The sequence below is a fragment of the Bactrocera latifrons genome, unplaced genomic scaffold (genome assembly GCF_001853355.1).
Source record: "Bactrocera latifrons isolate USDA-ARS-PBARC rearing strain unplaced genomic scaffold, ASM185335v1 scaffold_52, whole genome shotgun sequence".
NCBI classification, from domain to species: Eukaryota; Metazoa; Arthropoda; class Insecta; order Diptera; family Tephritidae; genus Bactrocera; species Bactrocera latifrons.
Window position 1 is genome coordinate 1,042,810 of NW_017537179.1, and position 19,815 is coordinate 1,062,624.

General features: G+C 36.9%; 3 protein-coding genes across 5 annotated transcripts; 1 reads left to right on the plus strand and 2 right to left on the minus strand.

Moving 5' to 3' along the window:
- Positions 1–1,082: 1,082 nt before the first annotated feature.
- LOC108974034 (DNA-directed RNA polymerase II subunit RPB1-like) lies at positions 1,083–9,897 on the minus strand. The gene is made up of 8 exons (XM_018941606.1): positions 9,485–9,897; positions 8,614–9,420; positions 7,829–8,509; positions 6,069–6,488; positions 5,281–6,013; positions 4,641–5,219; positions 2,825–3,397; positions 1,083–2,765 (listed from the first exon to the last, which is right to left on the minus strand). The coding sequence occupies exons 1-8, from the start codon at positions 9,833–9,835 to the stop codon at positions 1,096–1,098; spliced, it is 5,814 nt and encodes a 1,937-aa protein (XP_018797151.1). The 5' UTR covers positions 9,836–9,897; the 3' UTR covers positions 1,083–1,095.
- On the plus strand, positions 9,526–12,118 carry LOC108974035 (histone deacetylase 11). Its single transcript, XM_018941607.1, has 6 exons — positions 9,526–9,582; positions 10,205–10,449; positions 10,505–10,615; positions 10,675–11,141; positions 11,276–11,384; positions 11,459–12,118. Exons 2-6 carry the CDS (start codon positions 10,213–10,215, stop codon positions 11,612–11,614), a joined length of 1,080 nt encoding a protein of 359 aa, XP_018797152.1. The 5' UTR covers positions 9,526–9,582; positions 10,205–10,212; the 3' UTR covers positions 11,615–12,118.
- A 541-nt stretch (positions 12,119–12,659) lies between these two features.
- LOC108974060 (nicastrin) lies at positions 12,660–17,287 on the minus strand. Of its 3 annotated transcripts, none has more exons than XM_018941673.1 (7): positions 17,119–17,287; positions 16,779–16,880; positions 15,981–16,694; positions 15,097–15,904; positions 14,826–15,037; positions 14,520–14,730; positions 12,660–12,794 (listed from the first exon to the last, which is right to left on the minus strand). In XM_018941673.1, the coding sequence occupies exons 1-7, from the start codon at positions 17,177–17,179 to the stop codon at positions 12,773–12,775; spliced, it is 2,130 nt and encodes a 709-aa protein (XP_018797218.1). In that variant the 5' UTR covers positions 17,180–17,287; the 3' UTR covers positions 12,660–12,772. The 3 variants fall into 3 exon arrangements, with proteins under 3 accessions (XP_018797218.1, XP_018797217.1, XP_018797219.1); XM_018941672.1 differs by lacking the exon at positions 12,660–12,794 and adding an exon at positions 13,538–13,582; XM_018941674.1 differs by lacking the exon at positions 12,660–12,794 and adding an exon at positions 14,279–14,464.
- Positions 17,288–19,815: the final 2,528 nt, after the last annotated feature.

The window sequence follows — 19,815 nt, forward strand, 5'->3', positions numbered from 1 at the left end:
TTATTGCAAGACATACATATACGTATTTAGTAAATAACGAAAAGATAGAATTACATACACAAGTCAGAAAAAGTTTGCGTACAAAATTTCCAGCATATTTGTATGGCTCATTATGAATTTTAACACAAACAAACTATAATTTTTATGGTTGCATTATAAAATTAGAAACTCATAGAAGAAATTTTCGAAATTTGAAACCATCATAAAATGTGGCAAGCTTTTTTTTTTTAAACAATTATTAAAAAGTTGGCAACATCGTCACAGAAAAAGTTTGCGTACAAAATAAAACAAGGGGTGTCATAATAGTTTTTTCTGGGAAAAGTCGCACTAAAAATAGTTACATCAGACTTGTTCAAATCAAATAAACTATTTTCCTGAAATTTTAAACAATAAAAGAAAATTTTGTACAATGGACAGACAAAGAAAACCAACCAGCCGCGGTGAAAGAGAAATAATTGTAAAATTAAGCAAGTTTTGTATATTTGGAATAAAAGGACGAAAAATAGTTTGGAACCCCCTCAATCACCAGATCTCATCCCCATTGAACACATATGGGATTTATTAGAGCGTCGAATCCGCCAACACCACATTTCTTAGAAGGAGATGCTAAAAAATTGTATCCTTGAGGAATGGAGCAAAATCACATCGGAGGAGACATCAAATCTCGTAAATTCAATGCCAAAACTACTAAGAGAGGTCCTACAACGCAAAGAGTATCCAACTAGTTACTAGAAACTGCCATTTTCATAAAAAGTACATTTTTATAATTTTTTTATTTTTTTGTACGCAAACTTTTTCTGACTAGTGTTTGTATTATGAAACACAATTAATTAAATTCATAATTCATTAATTTTATCAATTCAAAATTTAATTCAATTCGATTTCAGTTTTAATTACTAAATAATACTATAGAAGTATAGAAGAGGTAAATAAATATTTTTCAACGAGGAATTGATAAATTACGGATTTCATTTGCACGTCATTGCAAACAAGTTATTATGAAAAATAGCGAATTTTAACACAAAGAATAAATATATACTATACTATGCAATTAATATAATATGTGTGTTATGTAATAACGTTGTTGTTTCAATTTCAGTTTGTAGTTGGGGAGTACTGTGGGCTAGCCGGACTGTTGGGGCTCAAAGGTGACATTGGAGACTCGCTGGAGCTATAAACGGGACTCGAAGGCGAAGATGAGTAAAAACTAGGGCTATGCGGAGAGTAAACCATATTTGAGTGAGGAGCGGTGGAATAATTGGGACTGGCTGGACTACTTGAGTATTGCAGACTACTGGGTGAGTAACGATTGGAGTTCGGCGAGTGCTTCGGTGACGTTGGTGAGTAGGTGATCGAGAAGCTACTAGGATAGCGTGGACTTTCTATAGAAGCAGAGTATTGTTGTTGTGGCGAACGTGGTAAAATGAAATGTAATTGCGGCGAAGAGATTGTGGGGGAATAGTTGATTTTCGGACTTAGCGGCGAGTATTGAGGGGAGTTAATAGTAAACGATGGACTGATTTGTGTATAGCTGGGACTCGAAGGGTTATAGCTAAGAGTGGAAGGCGAATAATGTGGTGTTTGCATAGCACAATGCGGGCTTGATGGTGAGTAATGAGCGTAGATCGGACTTGTGGGTGAGTAAGTTGCACTACTGGAAGGGGTGCCATTACTTTCCGCATAGAAATACGGAGTAGATCGATATTTTTTGGGTTCTGTACGTTTAGAACAACTATCAGTTGCTGTAGACATTTTATCGGTTAGAGAGTCGGGTGTGTTCAGTGGAGAAGAAGGTGAATATAACGAATCGTTATTACTAGTGGGTGAGCTTGGTGAAAAACTGTTGCAGCACCGGTTTGAACTCATTATGGTGGGTGAATAGGACGGTGAAGTGGGCGAATAGTTATTAGTTTGCGGTGAGTAACCGGGTGAGGTCGGTGAATAACGCGACGAACCGGTGACGCTGTTATAAGACATTGTTGAACTGTCTGGTGAATAAAATGTGCTGTTGCTGTTGCTGTTTGAAGGTGATTGTGGTGAATGAACTTGTAGATGGCGTTGATAATGTGGTGAAAATTCTGGTGAACTAGGTGAGTACTTAGGAGACTGCATTATAGTGGTTAATAAATCATTGCTGCATGACAAATGGCTGCAGTTACTGGATACATTTGAACTTTTAAATGCTTTTTGGTCATATATTGGAGAAATGGGTGAATAGTATGACCCGTCACCATAGTATGATTTCATCGATGCAGTTGATGGCGAAGAATAGGGTGAGCTACAAAACTCATCTGCGGTCATTGTAGGCGAACTCATATTCGACAAAGGCGAGAAACAGGCAGAACGTGCAGATTGTGGAGTTAGACCACCTAGGCCTGGAGAGTACTCAAGCATGCCACTGCGTCCACTTCCTGCTAAAATATTCGGCGTAAACAATGAACCATAAAAAAGGGCGTTCTTGTTGTTTATCGAATCTACTTCCATAGCAAGTTTGCATTTAGATGCATCAAGTATCATATCAAAGCAACCGGTGCCGATGTGCGGCATTTGACCCATTATAATATTTTCCGACACTCCACGCATAGCATCACGTTCACCATGTACTGCAGCATCTAATAGCACATCCACCGTCTCCTCGAAAGAGCAACGCATCAAAGGGCTGGTTTGTTGACGGTTGATGCCATGGCGTGAGATGGCCATCAGATGACCCTTGGCCGTCATAATGTCACAGAGCAACGCTAAATGGCGATAGTTAACGTACAAACCTGGAGGATTATTAATGTTTAAACAACAAATAAATTTTCAGAATTAGATTGTTACCAACCGTAGAACTGCAAAACATTGTTCATCTCCTTTTCAATCGATTTGCGCACCGCTTCAATGCCCAACACCGTAAACATTTCACATATATCATTGCTAAAGGTTCGCGTTTGGTCGACGTTCCGCTCGCTGAGCACGCGCATTAACGCGGTGCCATCGGTCTCCAGCAGCCACTCAGCCACAGATTTAAATTCACCCGTCTCCGTGATATAGATACGCTTCTTATTTGTCACTTGCGGTAGGTGCATATACACTTTCGAGATGGATTCGATACCCTGCAGTGTCATGTCGGACAACATGTTGCTCTCAATGCACCGCAAAAACATGTTATCGTCTAAGCGAGTGAGCGATGCCTCCTCCTCGACCAAGTCGTCAGCTTGAAATTTGTTCTCCGAGTTAGTGTTCATAATACGTATGCGCATTATTAAACGTGGTGCATTGTCATCATTGAAAATGCACTTCAAGTCGTCGCCGAAGGCCGCAGCGATGCGCTCGGCAATGTGCTCCATGGTGAGTTTCTTTTCGGTCATGTGCTTTCGATCGAGTTCTATGCGTAAGAGCCATGGTGAAATTTCACCTGTAAGAAGGGTTCGAACATTTTAATTTACTGAGCGATTTATGTTAAGTATAATAGCCCTGACAGACGACAGCGCTAATATGCATTAGCGGGCTTAATTTACATTTATTTGCGCATTTCACCCATGTTAATGCAAGTTAGCAATGTATAAGAATTTTGTGCATTTAGCTGAATTTATCAAATTTGAGAAGGCAACACTGCTCAAAAATGGCTGATTTTTGCTAATTTTTGACAGATGTAGCTTGAAGTCTGCCGCCTCCTTTGCGTTTACAGCATCAGAGGTTAGCAGTTTTTATATTGCTAATTAAATTATGTGCAAGTATCTTAACAAAAACAAATTTTAATATTTTTAGATTTCAGAAAATAAACAGCGCACAGTTTGCTATCCATTTTTCCAATATTCTTAACTTTTTCGCACACTTTTACCGCATTACAATCAATTGTTGCTATTAATTTCACTCCATTTTCTTTTAACGCAGTTAATATTAAACGAATTTTTTCGTTAAATTTATATTGATTTTCCAAAAATACCAAAATTTCTATTAATAATTTATCTTATTCATTTTTATTTCACTTTTTTTTAATAAATAAACAAATTTCACTATCAGCTGTCTAAATGCACAAGTCTGCCATCTGTCACTATAAAATTCAATGCGTATTAGCGTTGATTAAGGCGCATTAATTTTGCTCGTCAGTTAGGGCTATAAGATGTAATTGTAAAATTTAAACAAGAATAAGTAAGGACTTAACTCGGGTGTAACAGAACATTTTATGCTCAAAGCCTGGGACATTTCTTTAGGTTTTCGCAAAACTTTATTTTAACAAGTAAGGAAGGGCTTTGATTGGAACTTCGACCTTCAATAGAGATTCTTAAAGGGTTAGTCCCTAACGAATTTGCTATGATAGCTTTAGCGGTGTAGGAAACACGTACATTAAATTTATAAGATAACCGGGCCCCGCCCGTTTTATTTTTTAATTTTTAGTCTATAGGTACCACTTGCTACTGCAATCCCCTGCACAAATTACAGCTTTATGTATTAATTTAGTGCTTTTTAGAGCTTTTTTTAAGCCATTTATGAATTTTTTATTAATGACGTTTTGTGGGCGTGGCAGTGGTATAAGTGGTTTTCGATTTCATCTCCACTTTTTGTTTTTACTAAGGAAGACGTGTACCACCTTTCAATAAGATACTATACTCAATTTTATAATGAAAAAAAGGCCAAGTCGTATGCACAGAACTTACTTGGATCAAAATCAGGAATTTCATAGTAAATATTAACAAACTCTTGATCTTCCCGCACGACAGTGCGCATTGGATCTGGATCATAGTATATAGCGGTATTAGCCGTAACTTTCTTGAGCGTAGTATGCTCCAAACGGCACAGAACATCTTTGGCTTTCTCCACATCACGTGCTGGTTTACCGGTTAAGAAGACAGTCAACGAAGGTGAGCGTGGACGTTTAGATACGTTGATGATCTCCTTCAAACGTGGCACACCCAAAGTAACATTTTTTGCCGAAACACCGGCGAAGTGAAAAGTATTCAGCGTCATTTGTGTCGCTGGTTCGCCCAACGACTGGGCAGACAGTGCGCCTACCATTTCGCCAGGACAAATTTGTGAGAGCTGAAAACGAGTAGCAATTTCGCCAAGCAACATTTCAAAAGATTCGGGCGTTAAGTGATGGCTTTCGGCTACCACTTTGGAGCAGAGAGTAGATCGTACCAAGCACTGAAAGAGAAAAGTGGCATTGTCGTTGGCCTGCTGCGAAATGTGATCGGACCCTGCCACAATGACGCATTGGTTAAGCAACTCACGTACGCCTGGAAGAGCGGAAAGTCATGAATTATTTTTAAAAACTTTTTTTTTTAGTCATAATTGTACCTTTAATAACGTCCAATGGATTGAGAGCAGTTGTAGAACGTTGGTCTACATGGAATATTTTTTGCACATTCCAAATCATACGCTGCAAGTTGCATGGCAATACCACCTTTGAATCACCGGTTGGGAAAATTTGACGTAAGGCTTCGCGGTCCTGACACAATTGCTCCCACTCAACCTCCAGATGTGCAATAATCTCCGTAGATTCGGTGATTTCACGAACGGTCTCTTCGTTGAAATATTTTCGCAAATTCCGTGTCTGAGTGACGTCGAATTTGAATTGCTTTTCGAATGCTTTGTTCGAAAGCTGTATGGTGGGCAGCGTTTGAAATTCCACCGACTCACCACAGAGGCCGTCTTCGCCGTAACGTAGCTGTATAATTTGACCCTCAGCATTGCGTACTGTGCCATCGTACTGAACCATCACCGATTCCATGGCTTTGATTAAACGCCGCTGTATGTAACCCGTTTCTGCAGTTTTCACGGCTGTATCGATAAGACCTTCACGTCCGCCCATTGCATGGAAGTAGAACTCACTTGGTGTTAGGCCCGCTAGATATGAATTCTCGATGAAGCCGCGCGCCTCTGGCCCATAATCGTCTTTGATAAAGTGTGGCATTGTACGTTTACGAAAACCGTAAGGTATACGTTTACCTTCGACGTTCTGCTGGCCAACGCAGGCAATCACCTGTGATATGTTAATATTAGAACCCTTGGAACCTGCGATTACCATGGCCTGAAAATACCTGAGTGTGCATAAAATATTTCACAATTACAGTTGCTCTGACTACCTTCAAGTTGTTATATTCCGTAAGCGATTTCTTTGCGGAGCCACCCGTCTTATCGCGTGCATCATTCAAAATGCGATTAACTTGATTTTCGAATGTTTGGCGCAGCGTGTTGCCCGGTGTAGGCTCCAACTGCATATGATGTGCCTTCTGTATAACCAACATTACATCATTCTTAGCTTTGGCAATGGCGTTTTGTATCTCTTTGTAAGTGGCCGGATCGGCAATGGTGTCGCCAATTCCAATACTGTGACCTTCGAGTAAAAGCCAAGCGTTGACAACCTTTTGTATATTTGCATAGAATTCTCCAGCGATTTGATGCCCGAGCTCGATGTAAGCAATGTGCAAGAGGGATCCAGCGGTGGCACCCAGTGTGCGTTTACATAAGATACCCATAATTAGTTCACTGTATTCGACAATTACCTGTGATGATTTATGTTAATTAAGCTCGTTAATTAAGCCACCAAGTTTTGCTATCTATATGATATTACTCCTCTTAAACATTGCCATCATATCAGACTTCAAGGGGTTACTTACGTGAAGAGCCCTCAAACTCGACCTAACATTGGCAGTAAGGAAAACGGATCTAATATGGGAGTAAAAGAAGTTGATTCACACAAATAGCGGGTAATGGACTAACTCATGAAACTTGAAGCAAAATAAACGGGATTTGGATTCACACAACTTAAGTTTTTCAGCACTACATCAATATTTCAAAATTGTAGAGTTGGAAAAATTAGCAGTAAATTTGTTTGAATACAAGATTGGTCTATTTCAAAAGTTAACAATTTAGATGTCAAGTAGACACTGTGTGATGGTCTCTATCATCGTATGATTTGGAAGATGTAACATTTGGGAAAATGAGCTTAAGCTTTTTGTGCTGAGAGTACCGATCCGAACGCTTCGGCAATAAAGCGAATTGAATCGGATTACTTTCTTATTCCAACAATTCTTGACTGGCCTTAAGGGACACACCAAATTTGAAATGCAATAAAAAAACTTCTGTTTCGTATTTCATTAGCTCACACTTTTAAACATTTTTAAACCGATATCTCAAATAGCTTTGGAGTTACAGCCTTCCATGTTCAAATAGTTCCATTAGCTCCATCAGTTTATCTATATTATCATTATCAGATTTCTTCCGCATTTTTGCATATCGTTTTCCTACAATGGCCTAACATTTTTCCTATCTGATCAAAAATCGAAATTTGACAGGCCAAATTTTTTTTGGTTAAATTCAACTTTGTTTTTAAATCGCCTCTATTTTGTTAATTTTTAATTTTTCAGGTTTTATCAAAGGAGAAGGCCAGAATCACTTCAGCAGTGGAAGAACTTATTATGTTTAGTGTCTTCGGAGATCGCATGAAACTCGAAAAATATGTATAAATTCTTTAAATTGTAAGACATGTATACTATACTTTTTTCCTTATTCCTAATAACATTTCTAATATTGGTTTGAAATTATCTGACCAAGATAATTTACTAATAATATAATCAAAGGCTTCCGATGAAGTGGGTCTTGAACGTGGTTTTACACTAAAAGTTTGCTGAACCTCAAATTTTAGCAATTATAACATAACATGTCCCACTAGAACTCATAAGATAAGATGTGAGATATTTTTACAATTAAGAAAGAGGAAATTTTGTAAGATTTTCCTGACGAAAATAATTAAATCGAAAAATCGTCATGTGTCAAAAAATATACACATTCAAAAATTGGCCTACCTTTCTAATTCCCGAAATTGTTTTACATTTGTACGTACTTTGGTATCACCCGGAGAAATCCAACGGTATTGACTATCGTCTTCTTCATCAGGATGCGTTGAATGAGTGCGTATCATATTCAAATTTCCCGGTATGATTAAGGAAAAAAGCTGCTTGCCCGACCACAAAAGTGTCGGTTTCAAAATACATGGCTTCGGCATCACACCATCCCAACACGGCATGTGCATCAATAAATTCATCAGTTGTTCGTGAGTTATGAAGACATCGCGTTTGGTCATCTTGCATACGCCTGTCAAGCAATCCTGCACAATCCCCATAACCGGCTTATTTGTTTGCGGTGTGACAATTTGTCGTGGTGTCAGATGAAGATTTTCAATTTCGGCGCGTGTCTCCATGCTCTGAGGAACATGTAAATTCATTTCATCGCCATCGAAATCGGCGTTATAGGGCGAGGTACAAGAGAGGTTCATCCGGAATGTGGACCAAGGCAGTACTTTGACGCGGTGACCCATCATCGACATTTTGTGCAGCGTTGGTTGGCGGTTAAAGATCACCAAATCGTTATCGCGTAAATGGCGCTCGATTTTGTAGCCAAACTCTAAATGTAAATCACTGGGTTTTGGATGGAAACGCAAATCGATGCGATCGCCATTACTACGTATTATATACTTAGCGCCTGGGAATTGCGTATTGCCGCGTTGAACAAGGGTTTGCATAAGCTGGTTTTAAATTTTATATTATATATAAGTATATATAGGTATAATATTTTTTTTTTTATATGTGTGATATATTAAAGAAATATTCCAATTAAGTTAGTGTTTACCTCAATATTGAATGGTGTCACTACTTCGGGATAAGTCAGATTCTGTGCAACAGATCTCGGTACACCCACTTGATCGATATTTAAATTCGGATCCGGCGTAATTACGGTACGTGCTGAAAAGTCTACACGCTTTCCCATTAGGTTGCCTCGTATACGTCCTTCCTTACCCTTTAGACGTGCTTTGATGCTCTTCAAAGGACGGCCTGACTTTTGTAGAGCTCGTGGTAGGCCAGGCATTTCATTGTCGATTACTGTAACTACATGAAATTGCAACAGCGACGAACACTCTCTAATTAGATGGTCTGCGGCGCCTGTTTCAATGCATTTCTTTAGCTCATTGTTTGCTTTGATAATGTCCGCCAATTTATGTGTAAGGTCATCGTGCGAGCGTGTACTTCCATACATCAGAACGGAAGGTCGCACAGAAAGTGGTGGTACTGGCAGTACTGAGATGAGCAACCAATCAGGCCGACAGTGTTTCGGATCCATACCTAAATAAATGCAATCTTCATCGGAGATATTTCGGAAAATTTCTAATACTCGCTCCGCAGTCAATATGATTTGGCGTTCTTGTCGATGTTCGGTTAAACGTTGCCAAGTGGCAAATAGCTCCAACTTGTGTCGAGTAATGCGCGGCTGATGCTGCCCGCAACCGCCATGATCTGAGATGTTTCGTTCGTTGTTGCAGGTCATAGGAATGTCAATATTTTCGCCACCTTCGCATATTGTCTTGGACTTGCACAATTCTCGCATAAGGCTTAAGCGCATGCGTGGACGTGCTTTGGTGCGATTCAGCATTTCCTTAACCTAAAAAGTAGCAAGCTTTTATTTAAATGCGCAATGATATTGAAATGTTTCGTTTTATAAATACTTTTGCATTTGTCGGTGACACCAATAGTTTGGAACAAGAAAAGCACACACAACGTAATATTTTAATTGTTTTTAGAAAGAAACCAATGTGAAATACTGGTAAGCTTAATTCAATGTGTCCAAAATGGCCGGGACAGTCCACGATATTACCAGCACATGTAAGGCAGCGTGACTCTCGATCCAAAACTCCTTGGCGAGGGTCCATTAAACCACCTAATGCTGGTTTCCCATCTTCTACAATAACTGCACGTGTGATACCACCTTCCGTTACCGATAATCGTTTGATTTCATCCGGGGAAAGCACTCCAAATTGTATGGCCTTCACATTTCGCGTAACACAACCGACATTCATTATTCTTTTTGATTTTCAAATTGTCCTCATATAAATTCAAAATCTATTAATCTCAATGTTTTTATTGTAATTCAATTGATCTTTATTAACGTTTCTCACAAATTAAATCACGATTTTCTAATTTGCCCAAAATAAAAATTAACGAAGCGGATATTTCATTTCGAACCTGCTGTACGGTTACGTAGGGTGTGTTCAGTTGCAAAAGACGCGTATGTTATATGTTTGACATTTGTCATTTTCTCAACTTCCGTCATTTAACCATCAAATTCGTGTATTAGGAATTCACGATAATTCAACGACATTGAATAAATCAGATGATTTTAGATGTGTAATTAAAGTTCTTTATTATTTACATAAAACTATGCAAAGAACATAGAATGAAACGATTTACAGAGAAAGTGCATCATGAGCAACAAAAGGAGGTGGTTTGGGTAATGCGCGAGGATATTGACGAACAATCAGATCAAGCTGTTGCAAAACGGAAATCAAATGGGGAACAGGAAGACGATTCTCTTAAAACACCAATTGTGTACTCAAAAAGTTATGAAGTGCGATTTTGCGGTATGGAAAAATTGCATCCTTTCGATGCGGCTAAAGGATCACACGTATTGAAAGTAAATGCTTATTTTATTGTATTTAAAGAAATCAATAAAATTTCCGCTATTGCAGTTCTTACTTCAAAATGAAATATTTTGTCCCGGACGATTTTATGAGCCCAGTGAAATAACAAAGACTGAGCTTCAAAAGGTCCATACACGCAAATATTTACGCAGCTTGAAGGTACAATATTTCCTTTAGAAAATATTTTTGTTAAACTCTATCGTATCACTTCATTAAAGTGGAGTGTGAATGCAGCAAAGATATCGGAAATTCCTTTGCTACTTTTTGTACCTAACACGTTTGTACAGCGTGGCTACTTGCGCCCCATGCGTTTTCAAACTGCTGGGTCTATATTGGCCGGTAGTCTGGCAATACGTTATGGATGGGCTATTAATTTGGGCGGAGGATTTCATCATTGTTGTGCCTACAGAGGTGGTGGCTTCTGCCCCTATGCAGATATTACTTTGCTTATCACAAAAACTTTAGAAGAGGAGCCAAATATTGAGACAGCAATGATTGTGGACTTGGATGCGCATCAGGGAAATGGACACGAACGTGATTTTTACGAGAATGAAAAAGTATTCATTTTGGATATGTACAACGCTTCCATATATCCACGTGATCATGAAGCCAAACTGGCCATAAGTTGTGCGGTGGAACTCAAACCACGCACAGCGGATGGAACTTACATGAAAAAATTGAAAAGGTAAAGTTTGCACAAGAACTAAAAACAAAAGATTGTGTTTCAGTTACTTTCTTTTATTGTTTAGTTTGTTATATTGAAATTTCTAGTATTAACTATTAACACTCAAATGAAATTTTCAAAATTATTTTACACAGATCTCTAAAATATGCTTTGAGTGAGTTTCGTCCAGACTTATTGGTATACAATGCTGGTACGGATATACTTTTGGGCGATCCTCTGGGCCATTTATGTATAACACCAGAGGTATGTTTGTACGATTTAGTAAGGTTACTTTAATTATAAATCTTCAATTCCGTTGTTTACATCATCAAATACAGGGTGTTATGGAACGAGATCAATTCGTTTTTGCTACTTGTCKTGAGGAACGCATTCCAATCGTAATGTTGCTCAGTGGTGGCTATTTAAAGTCCTCTGCTAAGGTTATTGCCGAATCAATTGTTAATCTCAAAACGAAAGGCCTGCTTGTCTGCTAAATTCTTGTTTTGAAAAAGTCCTTATTGAAAAACTAATTATATACACTTATGTTTTTCTTTAGGATTGAGAATATAAATATATAAACAATTGTAACTACATTTTGGCTATTTAAAAAAGACACAATGAAATAAACTGGAAGCATTTTAGTTGATTCAGTATACCTTGTCACACAATCTTTTAGCCTTTCCAGCTTAACTGTAAAGTTTTGAATTTCAGCAATAAATTCAATATCAACTCAATCCGCAAGAAAAAATTTCGGTTAAAGTATTATCAAACTTAATACAATCGGGCACAATCCTTTAGTGTTCTTAGAGGAACAATGTTTTGCATATTTCTTCTCCAAAAACCCCCTAAAATCATCTCCGCACATCGGTTGTTTCTCTACGCCCCTGGCTATGGGCGCCCACTGTGCCAGTGTCGAGAATAACAAAAAACTACACCGTGCCAAACGTAAATAACTCTGCTCATGATATAAAATGGAAAATATTATGATTATAGTAGATAAAAAGACCGTTTCATGAATTTTACTTCTTAATGATACAATTTACCAAAAAATAAAACGGTTTTTTAAGTATAAATAATATTGTATATATTATGTTATCATTGAAAGATATAAAAGGATGTTCAGTTCATAAAAATTATTTTGGCTTTATTTCGTATTCTCATAAATTAGCAGTGTATAATATTATTGTTCATACTAGAAACACATTGTATGCATGCAGCTACGCATTTCCGAGACAAAACACATTTTCGAACTGTAAAAAATGTTACATTGTTATTGTTTCTTAGTCTGTTTTTATTATGAATGATAAATAAGGTATGTGAGGAGTGGCCTGTTGAGGCCTTTTCTTATATATTTGCACATATATAGTATATGTGCATTATTGTTTTATTTAATTTGCTCTGCATTAAAGTTATAAGCGCTTATACATATTAATATATTAATAAATTATTTAATTCGTCTTAATATATAGAGACAATTTACTTAAAATTATACATAGAATATCAAATATATAAATCCGTTAGGGAAAATGAAAAGTGAAAGATATGATTTACAGTTATCAAAATAGGGTAGCTTACATTACTTGAAACAAAAACTCACACAATTGCTTTCAATATTTGTAACAAACTATTAGCTTGGGCAGACATTATCCTAACTATAATGTAGTATACGCAAATCTGGAAACATATTTGGTAATACAAATTTAATTAGTTAAGAATTGGAATACCATATTATCGTATACATAAACATATGGGTTAGTTTGTTATTGTGTCAATAAAAATTAGTTCACAAAACAAAAGAAATGATTATACGCTAATGGGACATACACCAAGTTCACATAACTGATAAAAAAAAAGTGCATTCAAATAGTGAATAGGTAAGGGAATTCATTTACATTAAACAATTTTACAACGCATAAAGACTTTGTATTTACTAAAATATGTTTTTGAACCCCTGATTTTACGTACATACATATGTCTAAACACAGCATAGCTTATAATTTAAATTTATGATTTTAAATCTTTACGTTAATTTAACTATATTTTATGATATCATGGTTTCTATTTTGGTAAAAATGTAACAACTTGGCAGCAGTCTTTGAGTGTAGTATGTACGGCAACAGTAGTGTGCGTTTCAGTATGCATCAGCTTGTGTCGAGTTGTACATATTAGGTTACCAATTAACGAGTGCTCTAGTGTATGCTGATGATGAATGCTCTAGCGGTTAATCATAATAGACGGGACATTAGTGAAGAGGATTGGTGATGGTGATGATAATGCACGTGATGGTTATGAGCGGACGATACATTAATTAGCTGTTTAACCGAATGTATGTGTTTCGACATTTCCAATTAAGCACATATATATAAATAATTTCAATTAGAGAGACGGTCTTGTCATTTATGTTTACAACGTATTGCTTTTGCATAAGCTTTGGTTATTAACAAGCAGTCGGAGCCGTTAACCTAGAAAAAGGCAACAAATATTACAAATCTGTTAACAATAGAACATGGTGAATAGCGCATTTCATACAAATGAATACACACAATGCATTCCAGCTGAGATGATGATTGTTTAGTAGGCATGCCTTTTGCGGTACATTTCGACCGTTTTGAAATCCTCCAAACATGCATGCAAACAATTCAGCATAAATACGCATATAATATTATGATCAGGGTTGCGAATTTTTTATTCCAACGTTTTAGAACAAATATTAGCTTAGACATCATCCGCATTAAAAATTTATGAAAACATTTATTTTTAGATTGGTATTAAAAATTAAATTTTCAATTTGTAATTCCGACTTTGGGTTAAAAATTTAATTATTTTTTGTTTTAATAGTAAAAATGGAAAATTTAGTTTTTAATCAGAATTAGAAATAGTTTGAATGAATAAGTTTACAAATCAGTGTTCTAGAGTATTAAAGACGATGACTGTGCGAACTCTATTTCGAAATGGTATAACACCAAGAAAGCAAAAAGTCAGTTCTAAAACATTTTTTTTTTTTTCAATTATATGATTGGGATTAATTTTTTTCAATCCCGTCTTTGAAATTAAGAATTAAAATTAAACTTTTAATCCGTTTTTTATTTATTTCTTATTTTTAATCCCGTATTTGAGACTATAAAATAAAAAAATCAAATAATTAAAATGTCAGTTAAATTTTTTTGATTATTTGCAACCCTGATTATGAAACATAATAACTAAGATAGAGGAATGTATAATTTTTTCGCATCAGCATTCGAGTGTGAGGAGTCTGAAGTATAGCAACGAGTAGACAAATCGGAACTACTCTATGTACAAATTCAGGATACAAACTTGGTTATTAACTGATGAGTTGTGAAATACTATAAACATGCCAAATAAGCCAGTATTCCCAAGATGCTTTGTAGAACTACTTACGCATCGGAACTTGTCGTTGCGCCTTCGAAAAGTACTTCTGAGCGGCTGCTAATAATGTAGACTAAGCAAAATGATATGATCAACACAACAATTCCAATGGAGAGTGTGACGATCTCGTGTACTCTGGACGGACGTAGGAACATACGTGCTTTGAGACCGCCCCAGGTTGATTCAGTCCACGTTGAGTATTGGCCTGATTTCCAGTCGTAATCTATTAAGAAATACGGATATTTTGATGAGCCCAACACGATCAAATAAAATTAATTTCTTAAATATGGCAGTTCTCAATTGATTTCGTGAACGTACCATCTATTAAAAACGCCGGACTTAGAGCGTGAGTATAATTCTGCGTTGTCAGGCGACATTCGCCGGCACCCTTTTGCCCAGTAATCCACTGCAATGGCAAAGGTCCACACTTCTCTTCCCCTGAATCCGCTACTTCGGTTGACAATAATAATCCTAAAACGCGGTACGTCCAACCAGATGAGTCCTGTGGGCTACCGGCAACGCTGATATAGCTGTAAATATTTTATGTTTAATTCTTGCAATTTAGTTTTAAATTTAAATTCACACATACCGTGATGGTGGAAATGGTAGTCCTGGCAGGCTATTGACTGGTGATGCATCTCTAAATAGTCTACAATCAGCAGACTGTAGAAAGCAATGCAGCAGCTCATCTACTAATACAGGACTTGCATAAACTTTCTCGAGTGGTCCTTTGCTAAAAAGCATTTCTGACAAGGCCAAGGCTACACTCGTTGACACATTACGTATTTTCATTTGAACTGAATCAGCTGAGAAATATTGCAGTGCCTCTTCTGTGGACATGAGTTTCGCGTAATTTTGTTCGGTGTGGTTACCGTAAGTGAAATTAAGGTTTGCCGCGTTGTCATATATTGAGTGATAGTATCTGTTCTGCGGCTTTGAGTTTAAGATCAAGGCAGGAAATGACAGATTTTTGCGCAGGAAAGATTGCGCTGACGTGGGTGGTATATTAGTTCCCACTTTTAATTCAAACTTAATATCAAAGGTTTGACTTTGCGCATTTAATGCAGCTGCAAAAGATTCAGCCTTTGCAGATGTATTTACGGTGTGTACATTTATTGTCGAGATTTCATCCAATACACCAATATCGATCATTAACTCGATATTTTCAAAAGAAATTGGAGCTGTTAGTGTTGATGGCAAGGGGAAATCCAAGTTTTCTAGATCGTATACAAACCGTTGTGAGCCGATATAATCATACGATTCGCCATTAAATACAACAAAAAGTATGTTCAGTTTTCTTGTTAATTCCGAATAATTCTTAGGAAGATATTGCTTAAGTGTGTTGGCAATGCTCATCAATGTCACATAGCCCGTCAGTGAATCCATAGCGCCCAAACCTTGAAAGCGAATTAATGAAAAATATTGATAAAAAAATATATAAACCCAAAATACAGAAAAAAAGAGGTTGCTCACCTAACCCATCAAACATGGACGACGTATCCATTCTACAAGATATTAGAATAAATTTTTCGTTCGGGTCTGAACGAATTTCTAAAGTCTCTTCTGCTATGGAACGTGATAAATTACGAGGGTACATTGTGGCGTAAACATTGCTTCCTTCCAGAGGATCACAGTATCTAGTTCGTGCTAAGTTGTTAATGAAGTTCGAACGACGAATGCAAACTTCAGAATTGACCGCCGCCGACATAAACGTTGTTACTTCAACAGCGCAAAGACTACGCGTGGTATGCCCATTGTAATCAAAGTTATTAAACTTTTCAAAGCACGATTTAAGCTTGTAGACTTCTTCCTCGTCTGCTATATAATAAATTGGAAATGGAAAATCTTCTTGTAACAGTCCAGTTCCCCAAGGATTCCAAGCATTCTCAGCATTTTGTGTATCGCAAGTTGCCGTTTCTTTGCTGTTTAGGAGCAATAAACCGCTATATTGATTCGGACAAGTGAGTTCATGTGAAAACTGTGTCATTTTTTCGTTGTCATTGATGAGCAATACTACGCTTATATTTTGTCGTGCTTCTTTTTTTAAGCGCAGCATATTTTGCCGAGTGAAGAGATGCGGTGGTATCATGGGCGCATATGGAGGCGCAGGTGGGTTTCGTAGTAAAAATTCAAAGTCTTCCACAACTTGTATAAGATGAAGTGCTCCTACAGAACCAAATTGGCTTGCTGTTGCAAAGTAGAGACAAAGTATTTAATGACGGACTCTCAATGTCTTTGCATGCTTTTATAAAAATTAGAATTTAAACTCACAAGAGCAGCCCGTTTGATGGGTTCCATTGAGGCGCCTGAAGCAGCTGGCTCCACTTATAGATGTGTACATTCCATCTTTTATGCGTTGACTTTGGCCTGCCACTAGTTATAGCGTGTAACAATATCGATAAGAAAACAAATGCAATGTAAAGTGACTCATTGTTGACAATCTGTACGTCTATTTATAAAATTCTAATAGATGTAAAGACTATAAATTTTATCACTACTTTTTACAAGCAGATAAATAAAAGTGTAGGCTTTATAATGGACCTTTTGTATAAGCAACAATTTAGATACTGAAATATCACCGCAAAAAATTAATTATGCATTTAAAACTTACCAAGCAAAATGTTGATGCTAATCACTTGTGAGATGAACAAAAAGATTATTCGAAGGTCCATTTCACCCTTTAAGCCGCTTTAATTATGAAAGACAAGAAAGTTTGCAGAAAATTTAGAATGCAATTCACTTGCTGCAGCTGACGACTGTTTTCTTTTGTGATAAATGCCAAAAGACATGTTCAAACCATGTCAGACATTAAACTGTATTGGGTATGTTAAGTGAAAATGAGTTTAATATGCGTTCACACAACAAGACTTTTGTAAGTTTTCGTAGTTTGTTGTCGATAGGGTGACAAGGAATTGTGAAGGGGACCAATCACTGGTGCGAAGGTGCCTTGCTTGTGTTCTTGTTCGGAACAATTCGCTCTTAACTAATTGACATTTTGACGTAAAACGTCTTTAAAATCGCGCCGAAACATTTTTACGTTTAAAAAGTGGACCGTAACGAAAAGGTCTATATCATCGTACCTTAATAATTAAAAAACTATTAGTCTTAGAAACAAAAATGTGGTGTGAATATTTGGCTTATATAGTCAGCTCGCTGTTATGACATTGTGTTCGTGTCGGGGTCCAGCGGGTCGGAGGGGGCGGCATACTGCGTTAACTGTGCGAAACCGGCGCTCTCACTTGTTTCTATTCAGTGTAACTCGTAACCCTTGTACCATGCTCCTAACTCCGACTTTATAGCACGGTGATTCTTTCGTGTTTTTGTCAAGTTTATTTAAACCGATTGATTTATACAAAAATAAGTGTAATTTGGACAGTATTTATATTTAAAATAACCAGAAAGTGATAATTAATATATAAACTTTTGCTGTCGGCCTCAGCTCATACAAGAGCCAGCAAGAAATATAAATAACGTTACAAAGAGGGGGCTATGGGCCACGCATAGGTACCCCAATGTCCGGCACCGAGCGAGGGAGACGGTTTCGGGAACGTCGCAAAGCTGCTGCCTCCGACCTCGCGATTACCTCTACCACTGGAATACCTATACTTATGGATGTAACGAATGAACATTCGATCGATGTTTCTATTGGATCTGCCACGGAACTGAGAGGTGTCAATATCAGTAGAAGTGAAGTATGCAAAATTATTGGCTTTCAGTGGACAAACGCTACAAAACGGTATTTGCAGCCAATTCGTTTGGTTTATCTTGCAGCGTTTGTAATCGCCTTGGGTTCGAAAGAGACTAAAAGAAAGTGAAACATCGCAATATTTCTTTCCTTCAAACAAAATTACTCGATGAAAATGTGACGGAATTTAGCTTATGCAGTACCTGTAGCAAATCGATAGATGCTAATAAAATCCCAACGCTCTGAATTGTCGATGCGAGGTTCTGCAATCTACAGTAACCCACAAAGCTCCACGAACTGTAGCAAAATCATCGTAAATGCGTACAAACCATGCTGAAATTCAGTCTTGAATGTTGGTGACATATGCCTGGTGGACGTTAAAGTCGAAGATCATACGCTGTTTATCCTCAGTGCCGTATATATACATTATAAGGCGTCGACTGAAGCTGTTAAGCTACGTCTTTATCAATCACTCCTGTCATATTCAGCAAACTTAACAAAAATAATACTGAACTCTCTCCGAACTTAATTTATATTTATATGTGCATTTGCAATGCACAAGAATTTCGTGCATTTAGCTGAATTTACCACATTTGCTAAAATTTTTTGCTAGTTTTTGACAGATGTCGCTTGAAGTCTGCCGCCTCCTTTGCGTTTATAGCATCAGAGGTAAGCAGCTTTATATTGCTAATTAAATTATGTGCAAGTATGTATCTTAAACAACGCACATTTTGCTATCCATTTTTCCAATATTCTTAACTTTTTCGGACACTTTTTCCGCATTACAATCAATTATTGCTATTAATTTCACTCCATTATCTTTTAACGTAGTTAATAATAAACGAATTTTTTCGTTAAATTTATATTGATTTTCCAAAAATACCAAAATTTATATTAATAATTTATCTTATTCATTTTTATTCACTTTTTGTTTAATAAGTAAACAAATTTCGCTATCAGCTGTCTAAATGCACAAGTCTGCCGTCTGTTGCCATAAAATTTCAATGCGTATTAGCGTTGCTTAAGGCGCATTAATTTTGCTCGTCTGTCAGGGTTAATAGACGTTTCACGTTAAAACCAACGGCCGTGTGCCCCGGCACAATCCCACACGATTTTTTTTCTTCCTGGGAGGAACATCTCACTTTGTAAACAGCTGCTCACATGATCATGCGAATTTATCCTATAATATGCTTCTATTGGATAGTTGAAAAAGTCGTTTCGTATTTTGTCAATAGATGACGTTGCAGTCGTATCCAGTGATACCAATAATATTGTGTTATACCATATAGTGTTGGCAAGGAGAGATTAACCTTCATTTAAAAAAATAAAAAATAAATTAAATTCGGGAAAGTTGCTGCTATTCAAAAATGAAAATGAAATGTGAAATTAATGAAGAAATTCGCTTTATTAAAAGAAATTTTTGTACAAAAATTTGTGAAGTTTACGGAGACGATGCAGTATCAATTCGTGTAGCACAACATTGGTTCGCCCGCTTCCGTTCCAGAAAATATTCAACCGTCATCAAAAAATTATAACATAACATTAAATTCCTATTTAAACATAAAAATGAATAAAACAGACGATCACTATAATCCACTTTAAATCCCACGTCAGCCGGTTCTA